The sequence below is a fragment of the Vombatus ursinus genome, unplaced genomic scaffold (genome assembly GCF_900497805.2).
Source record: "Vombatus ursinus unplaced genomic scaffold, bare-nosed wombat genome assembly UNPS02009062.1, whole genome shotgun sequence".
Taxonomy (NCBI): Eukaryota; Metazoa; Chordata; class Mammalia; order Diprotodontia; family Vombatidae; genus Vombatus; species Vombatus ursinus.
Genome location: NW_020948840.1, coordinates 12,581,817 through 12,597,674, shown reverse-complemented (window position 1 = coordinate 12,597,674; position 15,858 = coordinate 12,581,817). Strand labels below are relative to the sequence as shown.

At 37.0% G+C, this 15,858-nt stretch overlaps 1 protein-coding gene across 2 annotated transcripts in view; it reads left to right on the top strand.

Annotated features, from left to right (window-relative positions):
- The window catches only part of TTC27 (tetratricopeptide repeat domain 27), a 228,476-nt gene extending 215,934 nt beyond the window's left edge, over positions 1-12,542 (top strand). The window contains exons 17-20 of one of the 2 annotated variants that reach the window (XM_027850566.1): positions 61-258; positions 3,963-4,074; positions 7,767-7,867; positions 12,311-12,542. In XM_027850566.1, coding sequence (XP_027706367.1) covers positions 61-258; positions 3,963-4,074; positions 7,767-7,867; positions 12,311-12,430 — 531 coding nt within the window. In that variant the 3' untranslated portion in view covers positions 12,431-12,542. Of the gene's footprint in view, positions 1-60; positions 259-3,962; positions 4,075-7,766; positions 7,868-12,307 lie in introns of both variants that reach the window. The other variant, XM_027850565.1, reaches the window with a different exon arrangement.
- The last annotated feature ends 3,316 nt before the right edge of the window (positions 12,543-15,858 follow it).

Genomic DNA, 15,858 nt, shown 5'->3' with positions numbered 1-15,858 from the left:
AAATTACAAGATGTTTTTGTAATTTACTAATTTGCTTACTTATGTGCATTTTTTCATAAGGTCCTGAAAATTCTGGTCAGGGCAGTCACTGATGGGATGGCTGATCGTAGTGGTGATATTGCAACTGGTCTGAAAGGGAAACTACGGGAATTGTTTGGCAGAGTGACTTCAAGAGTCACAAATGATGGAGAGATCTGGAGATTGTACGCACAAATATATGGGAATGGTCAGAATGATAATCCTGATGAAAATGAAAAGGTAACTTTTAAAATTCTCCTGAGTATTTTTTCACAATCAGAAATGTGATGTCACACAAGCATTGGTCTGTTTCCTTGGTTGGACAGAGGGAGAGTTTGTTTGAAAATTAAAATCTTGTTAATATCATTGATGTGGAACTAGAAGGTATCTTAGAAGTCATTTAGTCCAACATCTTCATTTTATTTAAAAAAATATCTTTTGAATTTAATGAACTCCAAAAAAAATATCCAAAGTAGAACAGAAAAAAAAGGATTATATGGGAATTGCAAATTTCTACTGTATGTAGCTTGCTTTTTAAAGCAGTGTGTAATAAATTCAGCTTGCAACTTTTTAAGTTGTCCTGCTTGCCTGATCTTTCCCTTTCTGTATATTTCTAAGGTGCTTTAGTGACCCCCTTTTAAAAAAATTTTTTGGCAACACTAACTCTTCTCTTCCTCCAGAATTCCCTTCCACAAATAAAAAGGAAAAATACATTTATAACAAATAAGTGCAGTAAAACAAAACAAATTCACACATTTGCCATATCCTTTGTATGTGTATATCTATACACACATACATATACATATAAACATACATATATCTATATCCATATCTGTCTATATCTGTGTGTGTGTGTGTGTGTGTGTGTGTGTGTGTGTGTGTGTGTGTGTGGTGAGTAGCATGCTTCATTACTGATGCTCCTGAATCTTGAATTATGATTGGTCCTTACGTTGATCAGAGTTCTTAAGGCTTTTAAGTTATTTTTCTTTACAGTGTTGTTGTTATTGTATAGATTATTCTTTTGGTTCTGCTCACTTCACTCTGTATCAGTTCATATAAATTTCCTAGGCTTGTCTGAAACCATCTCTTGTCATTTCTTATGGCATAATACTATTCTTCTTCTTTCATATGCCACAATTTTTTTTTAGCCATTTCCCCAGTTGATGGGAGTTTCCTTTGTTTCCAGTTCTTTGCTACTACAAAATGAGCTGCTATTTTTTTTGTACAGATGAAGGCTGTTTCTTCTTTCTTTGGGGTATAGGTCTAGTGATAGCACTGGTTCAAAGGATAGGCACAGTATAGTGACTTGGATGGGGAATCATTCCCAGTTCCTTTCCAGAATAACTACATCATTTCACAGCTACACCAAGAGTGTGGCAGTGTGCCTGTCCTCCTATGGTCCTTTCAGCAATTGTCATTTTCCTTTTTTGTCATCTTTGCCAATCTGTGAAAGAGGACCTTAGGTATGGTTTAATTTGAATCTCTCTAGTAGTTATTTGGAGCATTTTTTTACATATGGTTGTTAATAGCTTGAGTTTCTTCCTTTGAGAACTGACTTTTAATATCTTTTGACCACTTATTTATAGGGAAATGGCTTTTATGCTTGAGTATTTTACTTCAGTTTGTTATATATCTTGAATATCAGACTTTTATTGGAGAAACTTAATGTAAAGACTTTTTTCCCCCTTTCCCTTCTCATTTTAAGTGCATTGGTTTTATTTGTGGGAAAACCACTCCTTTGTTTTACAGACCCTGAGAGATTCACTAATATACTGAAGGTTCCATAGGTAGTGTATGGCAGAGCCAGCATCTTCCCACCATACCATCAGGCTGCCTTAATTAGGAATAGTTTATTTTAGTCACAATTTTTCAATGAACATTCTTGCCACTACTTGACTTAAACAAAAAACCTAACTCTTGAGGACACCAATCCTTTGCAGCTTTCTCCACTGGTGGCCGCTGTTTCTTTCACTCCCTCTATTCAGACACCCAAGAAGGTTCAACAGTTATCCCTACCTCCTCACTGATGCTTCTCGATCCTTCACATACCACTATCCCTTGAGGTTTTGCTCTTCCAGAGGCATTGTGATGAGTTTGTATGGCTTTCTCCCTTTTCTTTTTGCTGTCCCAACAACCAACTTCTAGGCCATTTGCTCAGCTTTCCAGTGACTTTAGGAACTGGTTTATGGTCTTCCTCTTCACCTGATGCTTCAGGCCTTATCTTTCCAGAGTTCTCATATGACTTCTTCCCCTGAATTTGAAGTTCTAGCCAGTCTGAACCATTGTCTGAACGACCACAAAAACATTCACTGAATTTGTCATGCCTCTGGGCCTCAGCTCATGCTGTTCCTGTGCCTCAAATGCCCTATTGCTTCTTATTTGTCTTTTAAATACTTGCTTGTCCTCGAAAGCTCAGCTCAAGTTCTGTCTCCTGCAATGGATTTGAAAAGTTCTCCCCTTACAAGATGCCTGTGAAGAGTGTAGTAAAATTGTCTTCATTTTCCATATAAGAAAACAGGCTCAGTGGGGTTTATTGACTTGTTTATCTTTGTATCCCCAGCACTTAGCATAGTGACTGACCCACAGTGAGTACTTTATAATACTTGTTGAATTGAGTTTCCTTGACAGTCCTAGTAAAGCATACAAGCTGGTACTTAAACACAGTCCTTCTAGCTTTTAAGGAAGTGCTCTTTCTACTTCACTATATGTTTGCCTCACAACATCTCTCTGCAAAGCACCCATGGTACACCGCATTACTACCTTATTATTATGTGGGTTAGACCTTAATCATAGAACCCTTTCTCTCTACTATGTCCTGAACTAATTCCCTCTCCCTCTTTCCATCTAGATGACTTTTCTTACTGTGCTACTGTCCAGAGAAGACTGAAACACACACCCGCATGCATGCACACACATACATACCCTCACACAATCACTCACCTAGTTATAGACTCTTGTTTTAACAGATGAGTGAAATGAAGTAGACTCAAGTTTTCTCTCTGTCTCTAATTAAGTGTCTAACTTTGGACATTCATCATCATCATAAATGTCATAAAAGTGATAATAACTGTCATTTATATCACTCTTTAAGGTCCATAAGTGCTGCTTATAAACTCTTTTGATCCTCTTACCAACTTTCTGAAGTAGGCAGAGTAGATGTGACTGTAGGGGTAGCATGAGAGTGGGATAAGCACTGGACTCAGTAAGGGGGACCTTATGATGATCAAATCCTCACTCTGTCACTTCCTACCTGTGCACCCGTGGGCAGATGTCTTCAGCTTTCTTGGCCTCATTTTCCATATCTCTATAATGAGGGAATTGGATTAGGTGATCTCTGATTCCTTCCAGCTTTAAATCTTCTATCCTATGGTCCCCATATTGCAGATGAGGAAACTGAGGTCAGTAAAATAACTTTCCCAAGGCCATGTTTAGTAAGGCCAAGCCCGGACACAAACCTCAGTCCTCTAACTCTATCACTTACTTTCTTTGGCCCCCAGTTTTTTCATGTATGAAATAAGGGGGTTAGTCTGGATGACCTCTTACGTACCTTGATTTTTACGTAACTATAGGTCAGACAGAAAAAGAGAGAGACTACTGTTGAGTAACCTGAAATCTAAGAGGCCAGAAGGCAATCAATAGCATCAGAATTTTCTCTGAATCCCATTCCTGACTCTTGGTTAGTTATGTAAGCTTTTGGTGCCTAGTTCCCTTCTTTGTTTTCCAGAGAGGAAGGTCTGTCTGAGCACGCATGGATGGTTGTTAATAACTATTTTCTATTGTATGTGCTACTATACCCTTCATTGCAATGAATAACAGAGAACAGACTGTATTGCACAAATGCAGTTTTTCAGATTGGAATTAGTTGCATGTGATTTCCAGGAAATACAAAGTTTAAAGTAGAAATTTTTGTTTTGCTGATAATATTACATCTTTTCTTTCTCTAGGTCCTCCAGTATCTCACTAAGGCTTATAAGTGTGATACACAGTCCAGTTGTTGGGAGAAAGACATTGCTTCATTCAAGGAAATTGTTAAAGGGGCCGTAGAACTTGCACATGGTATATTTTTCATGTATTACAATATTTTATATTCATTTCTCGCTTTCATGAACTTCACTGATAATAATAAAAGATAGCTTTTATATGGTAATTCAAGCCTTGCAAAGCACTTTATATGTGTTAACTCACCTTCCTCACAACAATTCCGGGAGGTAGGTGCTATTGTTATTCCCAGTTTGCCAATAAAGAAACCGAGGCATAGAGAGGTTAAGAGACTTGTCCAGGTCATAGATCTAATAAGTATGGCAGGCAGGATTTGAACTCAGGTCTTCCTGACTCTAAGTTCCTTGATCTATCCACTGTACCACCTAGCTGCTTTTTTAAAAAAAAATTACATCACTTATAAGTTAGTTTTATAACTTAATTGGTTGTCAAGTAGTTTATTGGCCAGAGATTTTCCTGTATTGACTACTTTTCAAAGTGAGAGGGACTTGGAATTTGTTGTTGTTTTGTGGAGATTTATGCTGGGAAAAGAACACTGGATTTGGCATGAGGAGACCTTGATTCAAGTCCTGACTTTCCAATATATGCACTGGATGATCTTGGGCAAATTATTTTACTTCTTTAAAGCCTGTTTACTCATCTGTAATTTTTCATCTGCTTATCTCATGGGTCGCTAGAAAAATCAAATGAGAAAATGCTTTTTAACTCCAGAATGCTATGCCCATGTAAATTACTTTTACCTTTTGTTTTCATTGATAGCCACATTTTTAAATTGAATTTGGCCTTTTATATAGAGGACCAGTTTACATGGCTCATCTCTACTTAAATGGAAATGTTAAGCAAGCGGTTTTGTTGCTTTCTGCCTCCTTTTATTCACTTATAAAGGAATATTCACTTTATGAGAATTTACAGGCTATTACAGCCATGGCAGCTTAGCAACTGTTATAAAGTATCCAAAAGGAGAAAACAAGCTCCTTAGGAGCTTACATTGTTTGGTGCAAGTGTGTCTGTATTGCCAGTGAATCCCAGATTGTCAACTTTTTATTATTTATACTAATGGGTGGGGACAGAAAAGTGGATATTCCAAAAATCTGCCCTTTGAGCTTAGTAATATCTATTTTTTACTTGCATTTCACTATGGGTGTATCTGATATCCTGGGAATCCACTTCAAAAAATATAATGAAGTCACATTTTAAAGACCTGAATCAGGGGATTAGGAAGCTGTCCAGATGCCCTGTCTAAGCTTGTTGCCAAACCCCTCTGTGCTGTCCATTCCACCTGGGATTAGATTTCTTTTTCAGACCTTTTCTGAACCAGGGAGATAATGGAAGTATTTGTTGATCTCCCAACTAAATTTAATGACTTGTATAAACCTTGTAATTAAGCAGATGGGGCCTAGGTAGTTAGTTCAACTCCAAAGAAAATGTAGTAGTTTCTGAAGTACCAAGATTTTCTGGTGACCATATTACATAGCTAAAATATGCCCTTCTATATAGGCACTTCCTTCCCCAAGCAAATCACAGCCCATCCCTGCCTGCTTACTTTGTGCGTGTATTTTCAGAAATTCTCTGTACAACATCCATCCAACACTCCTTGCAAAACAGTTCTCTGCTTATGCAAATGGATATGATTGTTATCAAGTTTTGAGAAAATGATATAATGCAGATTTGTGCACAACCAATGGGACATTTTTTAACGAAGTATTCTTCAGCCAGTCAGTAAGCAAAGATTCTTTCAGGAAATCTCTGACAATGAAAGTTCAGGATGTCTTTGTCATCACTAGGCAATTGACTTTTAAAGCCCTGTAGGTGTAAATGTACAGGCTTAATGAATACTGTAAAAATAAGTCCAGCTTAGTAGTGAGAGGCAGTGTGGCATAGTAGATAAAGATCTGGCCTTGGAGTTAGGAATGCCTGGATTCAAGTCCAGACTTTGATGTATCCTGGCTCTCTGACCCTGGTGATCTGTCTACAACTCTAGTTATAGAGAAGATACCCATCTGCGTTGGTTAGAGTTTTCCTCATCTGGAAGTTTCTTACACCAAAGAAATTATGGATCCAATCCCTAACCTTAGCCTTTATATCTATTTATTATTGATTGTAATTTGCAAATAGTTCAGTGTTCCCCGAGGTTGAGTTTTAATACCTGGGGAAAAACAAGGGATTCTTTTCCTGATTTCATTGTAGGCTTTAGTGTGTTTTCAGTATATGCTGAAACAGCCCTAGTGAAAAAGATACCTGATGGAAAAAAGATACGTGATCTTTAAAGCAGAATCAAATAGATTGATTTGGATTTATAGAAATTTAGATTTATGATCTTAACTTTTCTGTAAATATTTTCTTAGGTCAATGCAGATTCATCTGCCAGTAGAGAATAAGAATTGTTCCTCCATGACTGTTTTTACTTCACTGTCCTTTTATTTATCTAGCAAATCATGTTTTGAAGGGAAAAATAGGCATGTTTCTCTTGTGCATAATGCACCCTAAGCAGGCAGCTCTAACCTTCAGAAGACTTGGTAAGGGCAATCTCACCTGTGGGATTTGGGCATTTTTGCACAAGGGTCTGACAGTGTTCACTCATTTGTATTGTTTTGAGTCTTTCTTCACAATTTTGAGTGGAAGGGTGTTAGATCTCAATGTGCATCATATTTTTGCATGTTATTTCACAATGAGCATATATTTTCATGGTAGTCAATATGAAAGTGCAGTATTCTATTGGCATTCCTGAAATCTCCACTAGTATTGTATTTGAAATACTTTTTCAGTGCTTCTATGTGTGTCCTTATGACCTAATTTAGAAACAAGACAGGTAGGTTACTTCTTTGTAGTTTTGCTTCTATCTTAGAGGATTTGATTTTCTCATTCTGGAGGAATGAAAATAAACTATGAAAATCATATTTTTTTCTCATACAAAGTTCCTAGAAATTTAAAAAGCCCAAATACTTTAGCTTGGGTAGGTCAGCACTCTGCTGTAGAATGCATTATATTGTTCTATTACATTTGTCTGTTTATTGCATTTAAAAAAAAATCTTGGTCCTCCTCATTATTCTGAATCCTTTCAGCACTTAATGGAGTCTGATTGATACTACAGAGGCTAGACACACTTCATTGTTTACCTAAAGTATTTTTAAAAAAATAAAAACTTGCCTCTTACCCTAGTTGAGTTCTTACTGATATAATATTTAAAGGGGAACAAAAAAAGTTGTAGAAAAATTTCTAGCATTACTGTTTTTCACACCTTTTACCTGTACTTCTCGTGCCTGCAGGCAACTCGGTACCCCAGAAAGAGCACTGCATTTTGAGTCAGTCCACCTAGTTTTGAATCCTGGCTCTGCTACCTACTACTTGGGGACTTTGGATACACCATTTAACTTTTCTGGGCTTCAGTTCCTTCATCTTTAAAATGAGAGGGTTGAATAAATGACCTCTAAGGACTCTTTCAGCTATAAATGTATAATCCTACAGCTTGGAAGGGAAAATTATGTTTGTGGCTGCCTCCTGGGAAGGGGATGGGGTTCACTGATGTTGAATTTCTTCAGAATTCATGTTCTAGCAGTAAATTTTCTTTGAAAATATGGAGGAAATTATGCAGGCAATTATGGTAATTTTCCCCACAGTTTCAATTGTGTTTTCATGTTGAAATACTCTCGGAGGGCTGTTGGATATAGTGTTATTGAAAATCACTGTTGATAGCACATGTGCTCCTTATTCAATTTTGTTTGACTGTCCTTCTCATATTTAACATCCAGTGGCATTGAATTGCAGTAAGAACAAGTCAGATCCCCAAGAAGCAATACAGGTGCTTTCATCAGCTCGACTCAACTTACGTGGCTTGTCATCCAAAGCAAAGGTGAGGCTGAACTATTTATTTCTTATAAACAGTCTATGAATGGTCCTTAAATTTGCATTATTGCATTTATTTGGAGGCAATCAGGGTTAAGTGACTTGCCCAGGGTCACATAGCCAGTTTGAGTCTGAGGCTGGATTTGAACTCAGGTCCTCTGACTCCAGGGCTGGTGTTCTATACACTTGCTTTTAAACTTTTCCTTCTCTTGTGGAGTCTGGGAGAGATTTCTGTCACTGATACATTGGGATTTTTTTTAGGAAATGTCCTTTTAATGCTAGTTGGTTACTTTTGTCCCCAAAGTCTGCAGTTTGAATAACTGCCACCAAGTAGATGGTGGTAATGGTGATGATGATGATGATAGCTTACACTAGTATAATGCTTCACAATTTGTGAAATATTTGCCTATTAATTATCATAGTAAAGATTCAGGGATTAGACTGTCTATAAACATGGTTAGTTCAGTGTCTCAGAAACTAAGGCACACAATCTAGCCTGTTTGCTTTTCCATAAAACTATGATTATTTATTAAAAGAGCATGTTTACATTATAATAATTAAATCAAGTTTTGAAAGAAAAGAAAATGTTTTATTAATCCATGTTGATTAAACATAAACTGAGTTGATTAACCCTAAACAAAATAGCACTGAAGACAAAATATAAAGAGATATAATACCTAAGCATATGTTTGTTCTTTTTCTTCCTTTTTGTTTTCAATACTTACCTAATCTTGGGTCGAAAACTGACTCTAAGGCATTTTTAGAGTCAAATATCTTTTTAGGGTGTACTCATAAGAGGGAGGTATGTATACCTCTTCCTTTGGTAGATAGCTGCTTCAGATGGGCCTTTTAACTAGCTCTCTTTGCCCTTTATCAAAGTGAAGCATTTCTTTTACCTCTTTAGCACTGATAAATAGCTGGCTTCACTATTCTACTTTGTACTTTGTCTTTATCCTTCCCAGAAGTAAAGACTTTAAATATTTGCAAAAAAAAGATATTTTTTTTCTACCCACCTTCTCCATATAGTCCCTATATTCTTTTTGTTTCCTGCCCAACCTTCAAAGAGCAAGGCTGTACCTAGTTGTACCCCTGTCAGGATTCTCTAATCAAGATCAGTTTGTCTTAGGTATACTTGACAACTGGAAGCCACTTGGTAGCTGAATCTTCCAGTCAGGATGTGCTTTTATAGGCAACAATCTTTAAATCCATCCTTACCTTCCTTTGAAACTCACCATTTGGGTAGAAGGTGGATTTTTTGCATTTTTTTAAAATATAATTCTAAGGATTATTCATTAACTCCTCTCGGTGGTATCTGGAGTTTTTAGAATTTTACCACTTAACCTTGCTGTTAGTAAAAGTTCCTAATGCAAACTCTGCTTAAAGGACCCCATCATTTTCTTACAGAAAAATTTAAAAGCCATTTGAAATGGAAAAATTTTTAAGCAAAGTCTTCATCTTTTTTTTCATTACCATGCTGAACCAGAGAGCTCTTAGTTATTCTCCCTTCTTCCTACTATCTTTGCTTATCACTTCCTCACTTCCTTAGTTATTAGGGAGTATTTACTGAATTTTTGACCTGATGGTACACTGTGATAGGTCATAATGTTCATCCTCCCTTATGTTTACATCAAGGGTATTGCATTAAATAATGGAAAATAAAAACAAGAACTCAAAATGTCTGTAAACCATCCTTAGTATATGATTGTGCAACCATATCTATGATGTGTCTTGTAATTTTGGAACAGTAGAGAGGAACCATGGTGTGTGCATATTCTTTTCAAGACCATGACATATGATGGATAATTAATAAAAATTTTCTTTGAAGACTTTGTTCTGAGGAATATTAGGATTATATTAACTTCCAAACTGGAAAACATTTGTGACTGACTTAAAAAACACATTTAACATCTGTTTAGCACTGCAGTCATAGAAAGTTTACTGAATTTAAAAATAAGAAGTTAGACTTTTGAAAAAAAAATAATATTCACTGTCTGAAGGTTGAAAATTTTTGTTTTTTTTCTCTTCATTGTTAAAAATAATCTGAACAGGCTGATGAATAATTAAAAGAAGTTTTGATTTTTGTTAAACCAGTATAATTTCTCCCAAGGTTAATTTGTTAATTAGTAATAGTCTTACGGACGGTGAATATTATTAATGTTAATATTATGGACAGTAAGAAATTCCAAATGAGCTTGAAAGCAGCTGTATTTTTAAATGCATATTTTAAAAATCTCACTTGTTTTCTACCTTCCAATGGTTGTGCCTTCCCTCATTCTACATAAAACTTCTACTTTATAAATCTAATGTCTTGAACACTTATTTTAGCATAACCTTGTATTTATATGAATTTTCTCATTTAATCTCATAGTCTTGCTTTGTGGTGATGGAGTTGCCAAACATGGGATGTGAGGCCTGGAGTGACTGTCTGGGTTAGATTTTTGCTCTCATTCAGTCTCATTGGATCATTTGAAAAAAGGGGGAAAAAATCCCTCCTGGCATTTTAGTTTGAGGTTTCCAATTGTATTACTTAATAATAGACACATGCCTCTTTTCCCTTCCCACATAAGTTGAGATGCCAAACTCACTTATAAAGTGAGAGGCACCTAAAAAGAAGAGCCCATTTTTGTACATTTTATAGAAATGAAATTAGGATGGCTTTGTGGATGTACCCCAGCCTGAATAGACTTAGTCTGGCAGCCATTTGAGAAACTACAGGGAAATCAAGCCCAAGAGGCACAGTAGAGCCAACTACAGTCTAGTTATTCCTCACTCAGTGCTTGATGAATTTAAATGCCTTCAGCAAAATGTTGTTATTGATTGGGACAGCAGAAAAGGCAGAAGGATCTTTTGAACCTAGAGAGAGGGCTTGAATTTGCTGTTGACCAACCCTGTGACTATAACCTTTCTGACACTTTTCTGTAGCTGTTCTGAACCTCTTCCCTTCCCTACCCTACCAAGATATGGTACAGGTTCCCTGAGAACACATGTGAAAGCACTTCATATTGTAATTAGGCAAAATGCTACTTAATTCTAAGGTGTTATTAGAAACAAATATGCCTCTTACAAACTCCTAGCTTCCTTCAAAGCTAGGCTCAAATGCCAACTCTCACAAAAAGCCTTTCCTGATGTGCCCAATTGTTAGAGCTCTCCTTTCTTGCTCCTCATTGAAATTGTCTTGTATTTACTTTTTATCTTTTTTATTTGTCTTTGTATATATTGTTTCTCTTGAACTGTTTGCATTTTTTGTCACCTCCAAACCACATGGAGCTTGGAGGGAGGAGTCTGTGTATTCCTTGTTCCCTGCTTCGATTTCCTGCCCTTCTCTCTGTTTCGCCCCTCACTAACTTTTTCTCTGAGGTTCGCTGCACCCATCTGTATCATCTGTCTGGTTCCTCATTGCTATCATCTATCTACCCACTTCTGGGGAACTCCCCTTTCTCTAGGAGTTTAGTATCTGACTTAGTTTTCCCATCTGTCCCTAACCTCTGATACTTTGGCACTTCATTCTTTAAGTTGATGATCCTTTGGATGTCCAGGCTTTCCAATTTTATCAAACTTTTCAACTCCCATGATCCATATCTTCACTCCACCTCAGTGACTTATTAGACCTCACCACTTTCCAATAGGATTTTCTCTTCATCTTGAACACATTGAAACTGCTCCCTTTGATCACAATCTCTTTCTAACTTTCTTTCTGCCTCACTCCCAAACCTTTTTTTTTATCCTGATGACAACCTCTAACCTTTAATTTCCTCCGTGCTCTCTCACTCATTCTTGCTTTGGCATCACTTTCCCCCCTTCTCCATCTTAAACTTCTGATTGACCAGTTCAACTCTACCCTTGAATCCCTGCTCATACCTTGTTAGCTTCTAACAGTGGGCTTCTCCCACTTTTCATCTTGTCTGAATCCTGCATAATACTGAATGCTGCCAGAGAAGGTCACATGGCTGTGCTATTGAGTCTACTAGTGTTCAATTTAAAAAACATTTATTAAGGAGTAAAAGACTCTTTGCTGGCCTCTGGGCATACAGATATAAGAAAGAAACAGTACTTGCTCTTCAGGAATTTATATTCCATTGTTGAGGGGATAGAGTGGAGACAACATGTCCATAGCTAAATAAATACAATATAATTTGAGGAGGTTAAGAGAGCATGACAACTGGATGGATTGGGAAAAGCACAAATTCGCATTACTTGTCTCAATTGGATCTTCACTGCTACCAGACAGTCCTTTTTTTTCCTTCCCTGATTGTCTCTCTACCCCACTTCCCAAAGGGGTTCTTTCAAATCTCTTCTCTTCTCAAACTCCCCACAGCATTTGCAGGTACATATGTAAACAGACGTAAAGTTATTTTGGAAGGGGCAAAAGGGGGGCAGTGGTAAGGGGTGGTGTCCAAGTAGTTGATATGAAACAAAACCCTTGTGTGTTCTTTTTCAAACATTGCAGCAGCTTTTTGTGGATATGGCAAGTGGTGAGATTTCCCCTGAATTAACTGAAGAAATGAGCACCATGGACACCTTGATAACAGAGCTCCAAGACATGAGCAACCAGCTGAGGAATCAGTATTGAGCTGTCATGGGACAGGCACTGGGGAGAGAATGCCTGCCAATACATCTGTTCTTCAGCAGTCACACGGCACATCTGTAACACCAAGCAACCATTAAAAAAGTCCTGTTTTGTTGTTGTTGTCTTTGTTATTGTTGTTCAGTGTTCTCCACTTTGCCGTCCCCACCCCCATTAGTTTTTCTTAGGCTCCTCAAGTGGGCTTTTTTTTTTAAGGGTCTAGGCACTGTGGGATAAAGTATGTTTTATTGTTCATGAAGTGTTGGAGTATTATGAGGGAATAAATGACGGCTCTTTGTGGCATAGAGTTTGTTGTCTCAGCTGAACATTAATTGGGTTCTATTTGGAAAGATTGGTCTAAATTGGGGGATGGGGTGGGGCAGAGTGAGAGATGACTACTAGTTTGTAGAGTCATTACATTGGCTTCTATGTTGTCCACAAGTGATTTAAAAAGAGATCTGGAGATGGAAATCTTTATGCTTCTAAAAGATTATGTAGCTGTGTCAGAAGAACATAGATTTGGCAAAATGAGAAACATACATGTGTGAAAAGAAAAGAAAACAAAAGTGTTTAACTTGAATTCTTACTAAACTATTAATTAACTAGTAGCCAGGCTGCCTGTACATACTATATCTCTATATCTATATCTAGCTCTAGCTCTGTTTGCACAAATGTTACTATGAAACATTTTACCCTGGCATTTTTGCAAGGATGCATATTTTACAGTGTTTACCCATAACAACCTTATGAAGCGATGATTTTTAGGGCAAGCAGTGTACAACCAGAGGGGAAGGGAGGGAGAGAAAGAAGTGCATAGACAGAATGATTGATTTATCTATCTATATACACTGCCTGTCCTAAAAATGATCATTTCATAAGATTATTATGGGTGAAGACTATAAATCATGAATCTTTGTAAAAATGCCAGGGCAAAATGTTTCATAGTAACATGTGCAAATACTGTTGTAAGTAATGGAGTCAGATAGTCCAGGTACAAAAAAATTCAAGAACTTGTGAGTTTCAGTCTCTGGTCTGTTGCTTGTTTGATGGGGCCATTTGACACTGCTAGATTGGCCAGTGTCATTACTCTCATAATCCCCTCTACTGTTCTTACAAGTGAATGATTCTTTCCTATGTTTTTCCATACTTCCTTCCTGGAGGAACTATCCAACTTGTTAAAGGCTGTCCTCTTGTCCTGTTATATTCTTGGGGACCACCCAGCATGGTGTGCCTGCATCAAAGAAGGCACTGTGCTCTATGAGCAAAGCAGAATTGCAGTAGCATAAAGGAAACATCTAGAGACATATCCGTCCCAGATGTTCAGACAGACTATTTGTATCCTACGGTGGTAGAGCCTTCCGTGCTTATATTGGTCTGACCACTGTCAGACACACTGTACTTTAACCCCAACTTGTGATGTCTTTGGTCTTGTTTGAATATGAAGGGCAAACAACAAGAATTTTACATTTTATTTATGCAATAGGGAGCAATAGACGTCTTACCTTTCTTAGTTGGGCTCACACTTGCTTACTCTTTCCTTTATGACCTGTGATTATATTTTGTGGGAAGCTATTGATGAGGAAATCCCTCTACTCATGTGGATCAGCACCTTCTCTGCAGTTTATAGTCTGAGAGAATTACTTGGGGCACTAGGAGGTGAAAGGATTTGCCCAGGGTCATACAGCTAGTCAATACACTGCCTAGGCAAGTGGTGAACCCAGATCTTCCTTACTCTAAGGACAGTTCTCTATCCACTAATACTGCTTACTCAATCTTTTCTTATAATAACTTATTTTCTTTTTTTTTAAACTTTTTAAAAAATTCCTTAAATTTTTATTTTTAACATTCTTTTCTTTTTAAATTTTGAATTCCAAACTCTCACCATTCTTCTTACCCTCTCCCCCATCCACCAAGAAGGCAAGCAATATGATATCAACCATACATGTAAAGTCATGCAAAATACATATCTATATTAGCCATGTTTTTTAAAAAAATCAAGAAAAGTGAAGAAAGTGAGAAAACTATACTCTAATTTACACTCGGTGTTCATCAGTTCTCTCTCTGGAGGTAGATAGCATTTTTTTATCTATCACTATATTAATCAGAGTAGCGAAGACTTTCACAGCTGATCTTCATTACAGCATTGCTGTTACTGTGCACAGTGATCTTCTTGTACTTCTCACCTCACTTTGCATTAGTTCATATAGGTCTTAACATGTTTTTCTGAAACTACCCACCATATCATTTCCTACAGCACAATAGTACTCCATCATAACCATATGCTGCAACTTGTTCAGCCATTCCCCACCTGATGAGCATTCCCTGTATTTCCAATTCTTTGCCACCACAAAAAGAGCTGATATAAATTTGTGTGTACATATGGGTCCTTTTCCTTTTTCTTTCATCTCTTGGGGAGACAGACCTAGTAGTACCGGTATTGCTGGGTCAAAGGATATGCACAGTTTTATAGCACTTTGAGCTATAAATTGTTCTCCAGAATGATTGGACCAGTTCACAACTCCACCAGCAGTTCATTAATGTACCTATTTTTCTCTCCTTTCCTCTAGCATTTGTCATTTTTGATAGGTATAAGGTGGTACTTCAGAGTTGTTTTAATTTGCATTCCTCTAACCAAAAGTGATTTGAAGCATTTTTTCATATGACTATAGATAGCTTTGATTTCTTCTTCTGAAAACTGTCTGTTCATATCCTTTGACTGTTTATAAATTGGAGAATGGCTCTGTTTTTATAAATTTGACTCAGTTCTATACTCAGTATATATGTGAGAAATGAGGTCTTTATCAGAGAAACTTACTGTAAATTTTTTTTTATATTCATTGTCTATGGTACCATTTAGAAAAAGGGGGTTTCCCTGATTATCTCTTTTAATTAGGTCTATTTTGCTTTTGTTTTGTCTGAGATTATGATTGCTACCCCTTCCTTTTTTTACTTTAGCTAAAGCATATTAGGTTCTACTCCAGCCCTTTGTTTTAACTCTATATGTTCTATTTCAAATGTGTATCTTGTAAACAACATATTTTTGGTTTTTGGATTCTGATCTATTCTGCTATCTGCTTCTGTTTTAGGGGTGAACTCATCCCATTCACATTCACAGTTATGATTATTAACTACGTATTTCCCTCTATGCTACTATCTTCTGTTTCTTCCTCCATCTCTCTTTTTATACTGTTCTTCCTCAAAAGTCTATTTTGTGGCTTACCACTGTCTCCCTTGATCTGCTTTTTCTTTTATCATTCCATCTCCCATCCATTTCTTTTCTGCCCTTCCTCTCCTATTTCTCTGTTGGGTAAATTACATTTTTATACACAATGGAATGTGTGTGTGTGTGTGTGTTTATATATACTTCCTTCTTTAAACCAATTCCATTGAGAGTGAGGTTCAAGCATTGCCTGTCACCACCACCCCCATTTTCC